General features: G+C 36.1%; 1 protein-coding gene across 1 annotated transcript; it reads left to right on the plus strand.

The window, feature by feature from the left end:
- Positions 1 to 12,608: 12,608 nt before the first annotated feature.
- On the plus strand, positions 12,609 to 13,457 carry LOC114030865 (olfactory receptor 14I1-like). The gene has a single exon (XM_027845761.1). The coding sequence runs from the start codon at positions 12,609 to 12,611 to the stop codon at positions 13,455 to 13,457; it is 849 nt and encodes a 282-aa protein (XP_027701562.1).
- The last annotated feature ends 3,173 nt before the right edge of the window (positions 13,458 to 16,630 follow it).

A 16,630-nucleotide genomic window follows, 5' to 3' on the forward strand; every position in this document is an offset into this window, starting at 1 on the left:
TTATCAAAAATCACTTCCCCAAGACTTTGAGTTTAAAATTTTTCTCCCCCTTCCTCCCTACCACCCTCCCCAAGATGGCACATAATTTGATATAGGCTACACATTTTTGTTCATATTAAAATATACTCATATTAGTGATGTTGTAAGTAGAAATTAAAACCAATAGGAGTAACCATCAGAAAGAGGAGACAAAACTCAACAGAAGAGGAAAAAAAAAGCAATTCGGCTTCCATAGTTCTTTCTTTGGGTGTGGATAGCATTTTTCATCACAAGGCCTCTGGAGATGTCTTAGATCCTTGTATTGTCAGGAAGGGTTATGTTTAACAATATTAGTCATCTTGAATCGTGGCTGTTATTGTGTACAACGTTCTCTTGGTTCTGCTCACTTCACTCAGCATCAGATCATACAAGTCTTTCCAGGTTTTTCTGAAGTCAGCCTGTTTGTCATTTCTCATAGCACAATAGTATTTCATCATATTCATATACCACAACTTGCTCAGCCATTTGCCAATTGATGGGAAGCCTCTCAATTTCCAATTCTTTCCCACCACAAAAAGAGCTGCTATGAATATTTTTGTACATGTAGGTCCTTTTCCCACTTGTGTGTTCTCTTTGGGATATAGCCCTAGAATTGCTATTGCTGGGTCAAAAGGTATGCACATTTGTATGGCCTTTGGGCATAGTTTCAAATTGCTCTCCAAAATGGTTGGATCAGTTCACAACTCCACCAACAATGCATTAGTGTTCCAATTTTCCCACATCTTCTCCAACATTTATCATTTTCCTGTTTTGTCATGTTGGCCATTCTGATAGGTGTGATGTGGTAACTCAGAGTTGTTTTCATTTCCATTTCTTTAATCAATAGTGACTTGGAGCATTTTTTCATAAGACTACACATGGCTTTAATTTCTTCATCTGAGAACTGTCTGTACATATCCTTTGACCATTTATCAATTGGGGAACGGCTTGTATTCTTATAAATTTGACTTAATTCTCTATATATTTTAGAAATGAGGCCCTTATCAGAGAGACTGGTTGTAAAAATTCTTTCCCAGTTTTCTACCTTTCTTCTAATCTTAGTTGCATTGGCTTTGTTTGTGCAAAAACTTTTCAATTTAATGTAATCAAAATTATCTACTTTGTTTTTTGTAATGTTCTGTATCTCCTGTTTGGTCAAGAATTCTCCTGTTCTCCATAGATCTGACAGGTAAACTATTCCTTGCTCTCCAATTTTGCTTATAGGATCAACCTTTATATCTAAATCATGAACCCATTTTGACTTTATTTTGGTATATGGTGTGAGATTTTGGTCTATGCCTAATTTCTGCCATACTCTTTTCCAGTTTTCCCAGGAGTTTTTTTTTCAAAGAGTGGGTTCTTATCCCAGAAACTGGGGTCTTTGGGTTTATCAAATAATAGATTACTATAGTCATTGACTACTGTGTCTTGCATATTTAACCTATTCCATTGACCTATCACTCTATTTCTTAGCCAGTACCAAGCAGTTTTGATGATTGCTGCTTCATAATACAATTTAAGATCTGGAATGACTAGGCCACCTTTCCCTGCATTTCTTTTTATTAGTTCTCTTGAAATTCTGGACCTTTTATTCTTCCAAATGAATTGTGTTATTATTTTTTCTAACTCTGTAAAATAATTTTTGGTAGTTTGATTGGTATGGCATTGAATAAGTACATTAGCTTAGGTAGAATTGTCATTTTTATTATATTAGCTTGGCCTACCCATGAGCAACTGATGTTTTTCCAATTATTTAGATCTGACTTTATTTGTGTGAAAAGTGTTTTGTAATTGTGTTCATAGAGTTCCTGGGTTTGTTTCGGGAGGTAGACTGCTAAATATTTTATAATGTCCACAGTAAGTTTAAATGGACTTTCTCTTTCTATCTCTTGCTGTTGGGCTTTGTTGGTAATACATAGAAATGCCAATGATTTCTGTTGGTTAATTTTATAGCCTGCAACTTTGGTAAGTTGTTTATTATTTCAAGTAGTTTTTTTACTTGATTCTCATGTCATCTGCAAAGCGTGATAGTTTTGTTTCTTCTTTGCCCATTCTAATGCCTTCAATGTCTTTTTCTTCTCTTATTACTAAAGCTAATGTTTCTAGGATGATGTTGAATAAAAGTGGTGATAATGGACATCTTTATTTCACCCCCAATCTTATTGGAAATGCTTCTAGCTTGTCCCCATTATACATTATGCTTACTGAAGGTTTTAGATGGATGCTATTTATTATTTTAAGGAAGACTCCATTTATACCTATGCTCTCTAGTGTTTTTAATAGGAATGGGTGTTGTATTTTGTCAAAAGCTTTTTCTGTATCTATTGAGATGATCACATGGTTTCTCTTAGTTTTGGTGATGATATGATAGATTATGCTGATAGTTTTCCTTATATTGAACCATCTCTGCATTCCTGATATATATCCTACCTGTTCACAGTGTACTATTAGTGCGATAAATTGCTGTAATCTATTTGCTAATATTTTGTTTAAAATTTTTGCATCTATATTCATTAGAGAAATTGGTCTATAATTTTCTTTCTCTGTTCTGACTCTTCCTGGTTTAGGTATCAGCAACATATTTGTATCATAAAAAGAATCTGGTAAGATTCCTTCTTCACCTACTTTACCAAATAGTCTATATAATATTGGAATTAATTGTTCTTTAAATGTTTCATAGAATTCACATGTAAATCCATCTGGCCCTGGAGATTTTTTCCTAGGGAGTTCATCAATGACTTGATCAATTTCTTTTTCTGAGATGGGGTTATTTAAATATTTTACTTCCTCTTCTGTTAATCTGGGCAATTTATATTTTTTGTAAATATATATCCATTTCACTAAGATTGTCAAATTTATTGGCATATAGTTGGGCAAAATAATTCCTAATTGTTGTTTTAATTTCCTCTTCCTTCGCGGTAGTTTCACCCTTTTCATTCTTAATACTAGTAATTTAGCTTTCTTCTTTCTTTTTTTTTAATTAGATTAACCAAAGGTTTATCTATTTTACTGTTTTTTTCCATAAATCCAGCTCTTAGTTTTATTTGTTAGTTCAATAGTTTTCTTAATTTCAATTTTACTAATTTTTCCTTTGGTTTTCATTAGCTCAAAGTTGGTGTTTAATTGAGGATTTTTAATTTGTTCTTTTTCTAGTTTTTTTAGATGTATGCCCAATTCATTGATCTCCTCTTTTTCTATTTTATTTATGTAAGTATTTAGAGATATAAAACTTCCCCTAAGAACTGCTTTTGCTGCATCCCATAAGTTTTGGTATGTTGTCTCATTATTATCATTCTCTTGAATGAAATTATCGATTATTTCTATGATTTGTTGTTTCACCCAATCATTTTTTTAGGTTTAGATTATTTAGTTTCCAATTATTTTTTAGTCTATCTTTCCATGGCCCTTTATTACGTACAATTTTCATTGCATAATGATCTGAAAAGGATGCATGTAATATTTCTACCTTTCTGCATTGGATTTTGAGATTTATATGCCCTAATACATGGTCATTTTTTCTGTATGTGCCATGTACCACTGAGAAAAAAAGTATATTCCTTTGTAACCCCGTTCAGTTTTCTCCAGAGGTCTATCATACCTAACTTTTCTAATGTTCTATTAACCTCCTTAACTTCTTTCTTGTTTATTTTGTGGTTAGATTTATCTAGTTCAGAAAGGGGGAGGTTGAGGTTCCCCACTAGTATAGTTTTGCTGTCTATTTCTTCCTGTAACTCCCTGAACTTCTCCTCTAAGAATCTGGATGCTATACCATTTGGTGCATATATGTTTAGTAATGATATTACTTCATTGACTATGGTGCCTTTTAGCAGGATGTAGGTTCCTTCCTTACCTCTTTTGATAAGATCTATTTTTGCTTTTGCTTTTTCTGAGATCAGGATTGTTACTCCTGCTTTTTTTTTACTATAGCTAAAGCACAATATATTTTGCTCCAGCCTTTTACCTTTACCCTGTATGTGTCAAGCTTTTTCAAATGTGTTTCCTATAAACAACATATTATAGGATTATGGTTTTTAATCCATTCTGCTATACGCTTCCATTTTATGGAAGAGTTTATCCCATTCACATTTACAGTTATGATTACTATCTGTGTCTTTTTCTCCATTCTCCCCCCCCCATTTATGCTTTTCTATCTCCTTTCTCCTTTCCCAGCCTCACTAGTGTTTTGCTTTTGACCAGCACCTCCCTCGGTCCCACCTCCCTTCTATTATCCCTTTCCCTTTTCTTCCCCTTTACCCTTACTGTTCCTTCCCTCCTTTCTATCCCCCATCCCTTTTCTTTCCCCTTTCCCCTCCTACTACCTATAGTGCAAGTTAGATTTCTATACCTAACTGATTATGTTATTAAAGCCAAATATATGTTACTGTAGCCAAATCTGATGAGAGTAAGGTTCAAACAATGCTCATCCCCCTCCCTTCTTTACCTATGCTCTAATAGATTTTTGTGTCTTTTCCTGTAATGTAATTTACCCTTGTCTGCCTCCTCCTTTGTCAGTGCATTTTTTTAGCTCAGACTAATCCACTTACTTGGATCCATTTAACCTACTTGATTAATTTTTTTTTATCGTTACATCAAAGTCAACTTATATCCACCCCCTTTATGTATACTCCTTTAAAATGGTACAATAACAACACAGTTCAGAGTTGCAAGTGTCATCTTCCCTTGTAGGGATATAAACATTTTGCCCTTATTAACAACATATTCTATCTTTCTGTCCCATTTAGTTTTTTATGTCTCTCTTAAATCTTGTACTAGAAGATCAAAATTTTGTTGAGCTCTGGCCTTTTTTATCAGGAATGTTTGGAAGTCCTCTATTTCATTGAATATCCATCTCCTTCCTTGAAAAATCACTCTCATTTTCATTGGACAGTTAAACCTTGGAGGCATTCCAATGTACTTTGCCTTATGGAATATCATGTTCCACGCCCTACAGTCTTTTAATGTAGAGGCTGCAAGGTCCTGTGTAATCCTGATTGTGGTTCCATGATATTTAAATTGTTTCTTTCTGGCTGTTTGCAGTAATTTCTCTTTAATCTGGTAATTTTGGAATTTAGCTATTATATTCCTTGGCGTTTTCAATTTGGGATCTCTTTCAGGCAGGAAGCGGCAGATTCTTTCTATAGTTATTTTGCCTGCAGGTTCTAGGACTTCAGGGCAGTTTTCCTTTATGATTTCCTGAAGGATATTGTCCAGGTTCTTTTTTTCATTGTGATTTTCAGGTAGGCCTATAATTTTTACATTGTCTCTCCTGGATCGATTTTCCAGGTCAGTCATTTAACCCATGGGGTACTTTACATTTTCATCTATTTTTTTCATTTTTTTGTTTCTGTTTGACTGATTCTTGCTCTCTCATAGAGTCATTAGTTTGCATTTGTTCAATTCCAATTTTTAATATATTTTCTCCTGTTAGATTTTGTACTTTCTTCTCCAATTGGTCAATTGTATTTTTAAGGGATTTGTTTTCTTCAGTGTACTTTTTTCCAGTTGGCCAATTGTATTTTTAAGGGATTTGTTTTCTTCAGTGTACTTTTTTTCCAGTTTTCCAATTGTGCTTTTTAGGGACTTGTTTTCTTCAGTGTACTTTTTTCCCATTTGGCCAATTGTACTTTTTAAGGACTCCTCTACCTCTCTCATTTGACTTTTAGAATCCTTCTTGAGCTCTTCTAAGAAGACTTTTTGGGCTTCAGACCAGTTCATATTCCCTTTTGATGTTGCACATGTGGGTTTGATGACAATGTTGTCCTCTTCAGAATTTCTGTCTTGATCTTCACTCTTCTCATAATATGAATCTATTATATGTTTCTTTTTACTCATGGTGTTTCTTTATTCCTTGGCCTTTAAAGAGATTAAGCTCTCCTGCTGGGGAGCAGAGGGTACTGACCCAAGCCTTTTGTATAGGGAGCCTAGGTCTTGGTCACTGGCTTTGTGTGCTGGGGCCTCTTATGTTGGCAATTGGAGGCTGTAGGGTTCTGGCAGCTTACCTGGTGTTGGGCTGGAATCAGCAAGGCTGGAATTTTCAGGCAGTTCTAGGTTGCCTGCTTTTCCTTTCCTTTAGCTTTGTTCAACTCCTTTTAGATGGCTGCTGCCAGGTGTTTATCTGCCTGGGGCCCCTTGCAGTGCTGCCTCCCTTAGTTCTGTTGAGACACTGGGAGACTCCTCTGTTGTAGAATGCCGAGGCACCTCGTGGTTTTCTGAGCTGGTTTCCACCAGTTCTGTACCCCCACTGAGGCACTCAGAGGCCCAGCTGTTGGTGTTTGCCTGCTCAAACACCTGGGCTTTGGGATCTCCTCCTGGTTGGCAGTTGGAGGTTGTAGGGTTCTGACAGCTTACCTGGTGTTGGGTTGGAATTAACAAGGCTGGAACTTTTGGGCAACTCTAGGTTGCTTTCTTCAGCTCCTTTCAGAGGAATGCTGTAGCATACTTATCTGCCTGGGGCCCTTTGTAATGCTGCTTCCCTTATTTTTGCTGAGGCACTGGGAGACTCCTTTGCTATAGAATGCTGAGGCACCAGAATCTCCTCCTGGTGTGCTAAAGAGGGTCTTTCCACTAGCTGGCTGGGCAACTCCTGTTTTGTGCTGCTCCTCTTCCCCCAGGGTAAGAGGGGCCTTTCCCATTAATACCTCTAGCTACCTGGGCTACTGCACTGCTGCACCCTGTCTCTCTTCTGGTTCAGCTGTTCCACGGTTTTTTACGGGGTGATATTTTCTGGGTTTCCAGAGGCTGATAGGGGAGGGTGAGAGTGACTACCTTTTTACTCTGCCATCTTGGCTCCTGGAAGCAAAACCTTGATGTACTTTCTTTCCATTATGTTTGGATAGAATGAGTGAGACACACAACAGTGGATTCATCTATTTACATCTTGGCTATTAGTTGACTAGTTCAGCACTAAGTTGGTTTAATATGAATTTAGTCATGAATTGCTTGTGGGCCTTTGAGGAAATACTATTTCTCAGTTATATCACCTCTAAAGTTTAACAATTGATCCAGAAGGTCTCTATGCTTCCAACAGACTCTAACAGCATATATAGTTCTATTAATTCTGTTCTCTGAAATATTATTCTTCCTAATTGAGTTCCAAGATTGTTAAGGTGTTATCTAGGCAAACAATTAATTTTTCTTCTGATGTCCTATCTTTAACAAACTATTGACATTACAAAAAGAAAAATCATCATCATCCTTAGGTTATTCTTTTCTCACATTTAAATTTCTAGCTGTTATTACTGCGTACATCATTTTTTACATTGCTACACTTTTATCCCACGTTTTGATAGAGATTTTGATTCTTTAATAGAGAACATAATTGAAACTGTTAATAATATTTGTGGTTACCACATTATCATCACATTATCTTATTGGCTTCATTTTTTGTTTCTTTCTTTTTTTTTTTTTTTTGCTTTTCATTCATTGTTGTACTCATACCATTTTATCTATACTTATTTAAATTCTCTCCATGCTGAAGCTTCTGTCCCAAAATCAGTTTCCTTTAAATGATAAACCACTAAGAAAGTCAAGAAGAAATGCCTTCAATGTTACAGAGTAGCTTCTGAGTGTTATAATGAGGCAACAGATTTAAAAGCTCTCAGATGCTCAGTCAATCATAATACCTTTATGAAATACCTCCTTTGTGAAGCACTACAAAAGAAGGAGCTGTTGGGATAGATAAATTTAGGTACCTATACTGGTTTGACATTGACTGATCAAGGAATCTCCAATGCACTAGAGATGTTGAGTAGAAATATTCAAAAATCAGATTTCACCTGGGCAAGGAACTTAGAGAAGGAGTAATTTTAGTAACATACAAATGTTTTCTGAGCTAATTCTGGGTATTTGGAAGGTTTTGGTGCTTCTTGATTGGGTGAACTGGGGACAGGTGTGTCCACTGTTCTCCTGGCCTAGACTCTGGCCTTTGGTCTGGAGAGGCCACTGATTCCTTGGGGTTGGAAGTGATATTACCCCTTAGGGCTTCCACTCCCTTTTAACAGAAAATGTTCCTTCCTGCTCTTGAACTATGACCCAGAAGTGATTATACGCAATGGCATTGCCAAAGAGTGTCTGGTCCTGCATCCGGTGGTAGCACAAGAGACCCCTGTAGTCTCTTTCAGTTGCCAGGTCCCCTTGCTGTCTTTGGTTTGGGAGCTCCCAAAGCTGCTGCTGCTTCTGTCATCACCCCTTAGTCCTACCACTGGTGTTTCATCCATGTGGTGTCTGGGGCAGCCTCCACCCCATATCACAAGTGTCTTTTTCCAAACTCCAAAGTTGTCTTGGGCAAGAAGAATGTCTCACTGTGACCTTTTGTTGGCTCTGCCATTCCAGAATTTGATTTGAGGCATTATTTTAAAATTGTTTGGAGGGGAATGTTGGGAGGGCTCAGTTGAGTGCTTTCTCTCCTCCACCATTTTGGCTCTACTCCTGTAAGTCTCTGGGCTTCTTTTTGAGGAATAATCATCACTCTCAAATCTTTTGTCCACGGGTTTGATTTGACTTAAGCCAGAATCAGGGTGAGGATAGACGGTAAAAGTCAACAGTCTATAACATAAGAGAAGTTTTAACCATACTTCACTCACTGGTCTTCTCCTTAGCAGCCACCATGTTTTCTTCACCAGAAACAACCTCATAAAGAAGACTGAGCAGGTCTAGGGGGAGCTGGGCAGTTTGTTACTCTTTCCATAAATGATGTAACTGCATGCCATACATAAAATAACCAAGTAAACAACAAAAAGTAAAAGAAAAGGAGACAAATATAACCTGGGCTGAGAGAGAAATCAAATGGAAAATGAATCACAAAAAAAAAATTCCTTGTAGTGGCCAATGTTCTTTTGATTTGCAAAATATTTAAAGTTCAATTAACAGCAATTTTTTGGTATTTTGTATTTATGCTGCAAAAATATCAGTGCTTGATGAAAAATGATTCTGTCAAATATCCTTTATGATATAAATAAGATCTCAATAGTTAGACAAGGGAGGACAAAGCAGAGATACATAAGTATAAGCTGAAGTTAGTAATCAATGTTGATGGAAAATTTTTAAATATAATTTTTTTCCTGTCCATTAGATGCATCTTTCTCTTCCTAGAGCTCCAACCAACTCCCAATATATCTATTTCATGTACAAGAGTATATGATGACATACATTCATGCAAATATGGTATGCTTAAATAGATATATATATATAATATATAATGTATATATATATGTATATAGAGTTGTATGTGAAATAGAGAAATTAATAGAAATCTGGATAGGTAGAGAAGGATAGAAATGTAGGAGAAAATGAGAGAAGCACACAGGGAGAAACAGAGGGATAGAAACAGAGAGACAGAGATACAGTGTGGTTAAGCTGTTCAAAAACAGGCCTTGGAATTAGGAAGCCTTGGTTTTAAGTCTTCACTCATCTACTTGCTGACTATATGATGCTAGGCAAGTCATTTTTCCTCTAAATGCCCTAGGAAGCTCCCTAAAACTAAAAAAAAAATGGCACATCAGGTGGAGTCTGCAATGGAAAAGGGAGTTTCACAGATAGACAAACATGCACATCTTTGTACACTTGATATTTTTCCTATGAGGATCAAAGTCTCTCCTCTAAAGTACACTTAAAAGAATCCAATTGAAATGGACTTGCATTTTGGACAAGATTGAAGGCTACATAGAAGATCCTCATGGACTACAGAAGTCCTATTGGACCTTAGAAGTTTAAAGGGTGAACTTCTTTTTTTACATTATTAATAAAAGGACCTCTACCTTAACTAATTGTGCTCAAGGGAAAGGTCAAAGAATATGTGGTTAATAAGGATGGGATTAAAATCTCGACTCCTTTGGGAACTTCATGAAACATTTCTCCAAAGGACATTGGGCAGTATATTTCCACTCACCTCAAGTTCATCAAAAATTTCAGCAAATCCAGTAGCTTCACATGGTACAGTTTCAGCTCCCTTTGCCCACTGAAGTTCCAAATGAGAACAAAACGAATTTAGCGAGGATAGAGATAATCTTTGAATGCTGTTGAGATGCTGTGATTTGGTAAAGAAAAGAAAAGTCAATGTATGTTTTGGAAATGAGAAATGCCACAAGTCTTCCCTCAGGTATTGTTTTCTTTGATATTCCATTTCAGAATGGCCAATTTGCTCAGTTAATAAAGTGGGTGTTAGAAGTATTGGGTTTGATTTCTGCATGTGGCATTGCCCTTTAGAGAGTCATTATGGCATGACAGATGAATTAAGTAAAAGTGCAGCTTATATCCTTCCTCTATGTTATAGTAGCTGTGTAACTGACAACCAATCATTTGACTTTTTTGAGCTTCTGTTTCTCATCCATAATATGAGTAAAATACCTGCAGCATCTCACAGACTTTGAGCTGTGAACATTTTATTTGCAAAATATTTTGCAAAATAGTGTCAGGTAAATATTAATTATTATTATTGTTCTGTCCTACAGAAACAGATATTACATCTAGGTCAAGTAACTTCAGATGTGCAGATTGGGATAAAATGTACAATTTTTTATCAAAGCTGGATAAGATCTTCTCTCTCTGTCTCTCAGGGTTATTGGTAAGTACTTTGGAGAAAGTGCTAACTTATTATAAACATGTTTTGTGCCAACAAAATAATTGCTGTTATAAATATTATCATTATACTTAATACGACCACCATCATTGTTATTTAACAGGCATCATGACAGTAGCTAGAGAAATGACCTTGTAGGAAGAAATACTTGGATTCAAATCCAGATGCTGACAGAAACTGGGTTTTTTTTTTGTGCCTCTAGCCAAATCACTTAACTTCCCAGTACTTGAGGCCACTAAGACTATTACTAGTTGAAATCACTGAAGTTGAGAGATTTTCTCTCCTGGTATATTCTTACTTTGTAAAATCACAGATCTCGTTAAATATTAATATTAGAGAATGCATATACTGCATTACTTATATACATACATACACATACACATACACAACACACAAACATATATATGTATATATATTTTAGGAGTGAGATAATGATTTTCAATGAAAATGACAAAGGACAATCATATTCTTATATTCCTATTCTTTTTAATGCCTTGGACTTTTATCACTTTGGCTTGAACACACTTATCTCATGTCACTAAAAATTATATGCTTCCAAAATAGGGAAAAGATAAATTAAATAATCCAAGTTATAAAGGGAAGACAGGAAAAATGCTATCCTAGCAGTATATCTGAATATACATGTGATGATAAGCGTTACTGAGAGGAATTAATACATCAGGGTTGATTAATTAAATTAATGAATCAGGGTAATGAACATAGATTTGAGGTAGCTAGACTGTAAATTTACTGGAAACAAAAGCCTTTACAGCAAATCCTTAGAGATTATCAATGGACAGCAGAGGACAATGAGACATACTATCAAATCCATTTCTAATCAGTGATGAATTTTTTGTTACTATAACAAATAATAATGACAATAATTTATAAGAATATAGCACCTTCAAGTTTGCAAAGATTTGATTGTTTTTTTTGAATACTATCTCCTATTCTAATTATTCTCAAAGAAAAACTTAAAGGAGTTAAAACAACTAATTATGGGCATACCTTTGAGTAGATCCAAAGGAAAGGGTGCTGAAATTACTAACTGGCTTTACCACACACTACCTGTGTCAGCCCAAGAAAGTCCTGTCCCTCTCTAGGCTGCCTCTGTAGCTAAGGGAGCTGGGCACATGACCCCTGAAATCCCATGCAGCTCTAAGTCTTCTATCCTGTGATTCAATTTAAAAGATCCCTCCAAATAGTGAGAAATTCACTTCCTCCAGGGCCTCAGCAATTCTTCAGTTACGTATTAATGAGCTTTTGACCATTCAGTAGCAAAGGTGGGGAACCTGTGGCCTGCAGGCCACATGTGGCCCTCTATGTCTTTGAGTTCAGCCCTTTGCCTGAATCCAAACTTCACAGAACAAATTTCCTTAATGAAAGGATTTATTCTGTAAAATTTGGACTCAGTCAAAAGGCTACATCCAAGGATCCACAAGACAATTGAAGGTGGCAAGTTCCCCCCCCCCAGAACAGACAGTGTCAAGATGGCTAAAGGCTCACTGAAAACTAAAATTTCAGTCATTACAGGTGTCTGGCAATAAAAAGTACCCAATAAATGGTCTATGTATTTATCTATCATCTCTGATTTATCTGTATGTATGTATATAGATATGTTTTGCATCGGTATATGCTGCTATCTTGCAAAAGAGAATCAATCTAGGGATTGTAGTGGTCTGTGTGTTTGTGTGTGTGTGTGTGTGTGTGTGTGTGTATGTGTTTGTATAGGACAAGTCAGGAGCAGAGGTGCTGTTGAGTAAGTCAATTCAAGGTGGATAAGTTTGTACAGTTCAGTAGATGTTTTCAATTTATGGTTTGAATGTTGTTGCAGTAGAATGGTAACTCATGCCTTAACTTTTAGAATGGTCTCATTGCCTCTCTAACATGATGGGTAAGAAAAGATTGAAGTTCGTGGACTTTCAGTATAATAAAGTACTTCTGTGCTCTGCTTTTAGAATTTGGGGTCTTCTACTCATATTGTTTCAAGATGAATTACAGGACCCTAGAAGACATGAGCAATTGTACCATCATCATGGAATTCTTCCTTATGGAGTTTTCCAGCGTCCGAGAACTGCAGGTCTTACATGCTATCCTGTTCTTGTTGATATATATTGCAGCCCTGATGGGGAATGTCCTCACTATCGCTGCCATTGTCACTGACCCACACCTTCATCGTCCAATGTATTTTTTTCTCAGCAACTTATCCCTGTTGGACCTTGGCTGCATCTCAGTCACTCTTCCCAAATTCATTGTGAATTCCTTGACAGGCAATCAATCCATTTCTCTCCATGGCTGTGCTGCTCAGATTTTCTTCTTCTTATTTTTTGCTGCAACTGAATTTGCTTTGCTTGTGGCCATGTCCTATGACCGCTTTGTAGCCATCTGCCTCCCCCTGCACTATGGGGTCACCATGACACCACTCCGCTGTCTTTGGGTGGCAGTTGCTTCATGGGTCAGTGGGCTACTCTACTCAGCTGTCCATACTGGGAATATGTTCCGTTTGCCTTTCTCAGGATCCAATTTGATCCATCAGTTTTTTTGTGATATCCCTCATGTCTTGAAGGTCTCATCTTCTGAGATCCGTGATACTGAGTATATTCTCCTTGCCATGAGTTCAACTTTAGTGTTATTCTGCTTTGTGTTTTTAATCATATCCTATACTTATATCTTCTCCACTGTATTTAGAATGCCCTCTGTGGAAGGGCGCTACAAAGCCTTGTCTACTTGTTTACCACAATTGATCATTCTCTTCTTATTCCTTCTTGCTGGCATGGTCACAGTCTTGGGTCCTATTTCAGACACTTCGCCAGTCCAGAGTCTTCTGATTTCCATGACCTACACGTATTGCCTCCATTTATGAACCCTATTATTTATAGTCTGAGGAACATGAAAATAAAGATTGCACTGGGTAGGATAATGAAAATGACCTTTTTTCCCAGAAAGGAAATGTCCATCTTTGAGATAATTAAAAAGTTAGAGAATGTAATAATGAGATGTTATATGCACAAGGTAACAAAACCACTAGCCTAAAAGTGAAATTAATAGTTAATATTTTGTTTTCAAATAAAAAAAATGCAGCCCCCAGATATTCAGCTTGGACAATTGTTTCATTTCAACAAAGGAATCATTCATTAATTTTTTTTATTATTTAAATACACACGAGGGGGCCATATGAACCTATTTCTTGATTTAGTAATTTATTTGGTCATGGACCTGATACAAAGGATTGCAATTAGTACACAAGTGAAAGGAAGATGGATTGTTCACATGGGCAACAAAGTTCAATTGCATAATCCTGACTAAGAATAGGATTCTCTTCCAAGAACACACTTTGACTTCTCACCTCGATGACCTCATAGCCAGTCTTTGACATGGCAGAATTGACTGTTATCATCCTTAGCTGTTTAAAATATACTTCTCTTTGAAAATTCAGTTCAATTGTCACCATTTTCATGGAACATTCCATGATCTCCTATTGAAAATATTCTTTATTAGGCTGATACTATAAGCAAACTAGAATGGCAAGGAGGCATTTACCTGTCAAATATATGGAGAAGAGAAGAATTTATAACTGAATAAGAGATAGAGAATATTGTGAAATACAAAATGGGTCATTTTGATTATATTAAATTGAAAAGTTTTTGCACAAATACAGCCAATGCAGTCAAGATCAGAAGGGAAGCAGAAAGATGTGAACTATTTTTTACAGCCAGTCTTTTTGATAAAGGCCTCATTTCTAAAATATATAGAGAACCTAGTCAAATTTATAAGGATACATGTCTTTTCCCAATTAATAAATGGTGAAAGGATATGAATAGACAGTTTTCAGATGAAGAAATTAAAGCTATATATAGCCATATAAAATGCTCTAAATCACTGTTGTTTAGTAAAATCAAAATCATAACAATTCTGAGGTATCAAATAATACCTATCAGGTTGACTAACATGACAAAACAGGAAAATGAGAAATCTTGGAGAAGATGTGGGAAAATTGGAACACTAATGCATTGTTGGTGGAGTTGTGAACTGATCCAACCATTTTGGAGAGCAATTTGGAACTATGCCCAAAGCGCTATAAAACTGCATATCCTTTCACCTAGCAATAGAACTTCTAGGGTTATATACCAAAGAGATCACGCAAATGGGAAAAGGACCCAAATATTCAAAATATGTACAGAATGTGCATGTACAAAAATATCTACAGCAGCTCTTTTTGTTGTGGACAAGAATTAGAAATTGAGAGGATGCCTATCAATTGGGGAAGGCCAAAAAAGTTGTGGTAGATGAATGTAATGGAATACTATTGTGTTATAAGAAATGATGAGCAGGCAGACTTCAGAAAACCTGAAAAGACTTATATGAACTAATGTTGAGTGAAGTGAGCAGAACCATAAGAACACTATACACAGTAAAAAAACAAAACAAAACCAAAAAAAATTGTGCATTGAATTTCATAGACTTGGACTTTTCTCTTCTCAGTAATGCAAGGGTCTAAGAAAACACCAATAGACTCATAATAGAAAATACAATCCACATCCAGAGAAAGATCCATGGAGTCTCAATGCACAATGAAGCGTGCTATTTGATCTCTTTATTTCTTTTGTTGTTTTGTTTTGTTTCTTCTTTTTTTGTGGCTCCTCCCATTGGTTCTAATACTTCTTTACAACATGATTAATGTGAAAATATGCTTAATAGAAATTTTTATTGAGAGCCTATGTCAGATTGCACACCATCTTGGGGAGGAGAGAAAAGAGGGAAGGAGGGGAAGAAAATTGAAAACTCCAAAGCGTATGAAAGTGAATATTGAAAACCAAAATAAATAAGTTAAAAATTAAAAAAAGAAAATATTCTTTTTTGCTAACACTTTGTTTGCACATCAGTTTTGTGCTCATGCATTTGGAGTTGGGGGATCATTCAAGGGCTTCCCTTACTGTGAGGATTGCCTTCAGACTGAGAAGTGCATATTACATTTTATATTAACAATGTTATGCTTAATTTTCCTGTCATTGAGTCCTGTTGTAAATGCATGGGTCAGCTTATGCATCTTTACACCCAGAGCATGGTGGTTGCTATGTCAGGAGATGATGATAGAGCATAACAGAGGTGATGTATTATTGGTCTACTCTACTAATCCATCGAGTTTTTTACCTTGTTCATGTTCTTGGTGTCCTAGACCACAGAATTAGCTAAAATTACTTTATTTCTTGTTTCCATTTCCTATTTGGAAGAGGATTGAGAGGCTTGCAGGACCAAAGGAAATTTCTACTCTCTTGTCCTCCTTCAGTTTCTCCAGTCCTCCCAAATATTTGCTCTTCAACTCAATCTCTGGCTTTCTTCAGAAACCAAAGCATTTTGCAACACTTGAGCAATTGTATTCCTCATTTATCCTAGCTCCTATTCTTCCCAACACTGCATCCATGGTTTTCTCTTTCCATAGAACCATCTCCTTCTCTTTGCTTTCAGTGCATAGTGTAATATTCTTTATATTTAGCTACAATCATTTTCCAATTTTTCCCATTTCCTTTTGAAAGATGCTGACTGAAATTTGAGACACTGGGATCTAAGTAATACAGAGTTACATTTTAATATTAATCCACATTCCATAGTGAAAATAGACCTAAAGTTCTGTCTGCTCATTCAAGCTAAAATTCTGATTCTCCTATTTTCTTCTCGTTTCATTGGAGTTAAGAAAATTTATTTTTGAGAATCTCTTTCCTTTAAAAAATGAATACAATACCACTTTTCTCTACCAGGGTTCAATAAAATGAGGCAATGCATTTCACAGTATGTTAAATATAATTCACTACGAACCCCAAGTTGTTTTCTATTATACAGTTGGGAGAGCTAAAATTCCTTATAATAGATTTTATACTGTCCACAGACATTGATCAAGATACATTCACTTTCTTTTTTTCAGTTCTGGGAGAGTAAGAGCAGAACTTAAGACTCAGACACTGTAAGTCAATTATTTAGACCTTTGGGAAATTGTTGAGAGGAAAAGAATGTGAGATCTAGTATACATGTCCTCTGGCC

This window comes from Vombatus ursinus, unplaced genomic scaffold (genome assembly GCF_900497805.2).
Source record: "Vombatus ursinus unplaced genomic scaffold, bare-nosed wombat genome assembly UNPS02015018.1, whole genome shotgun sequence".
Classification (NCBI taxonomy): domain Eukaryota; kingdom Metazoa; phylum Chordata; class Mammalia; order Diprotodontia; family Vombatidae; genus Vombatus; species Vombatus ursinus.

Coding starts and splice junctions, on each gene's coding strand:
- LOC114030865 (XM_027845761.1), top strand. CDS start 12,609: ATGAGCAATTGTACCATCATCATGGAATTCTTCCTTATGGAGTTTTCC.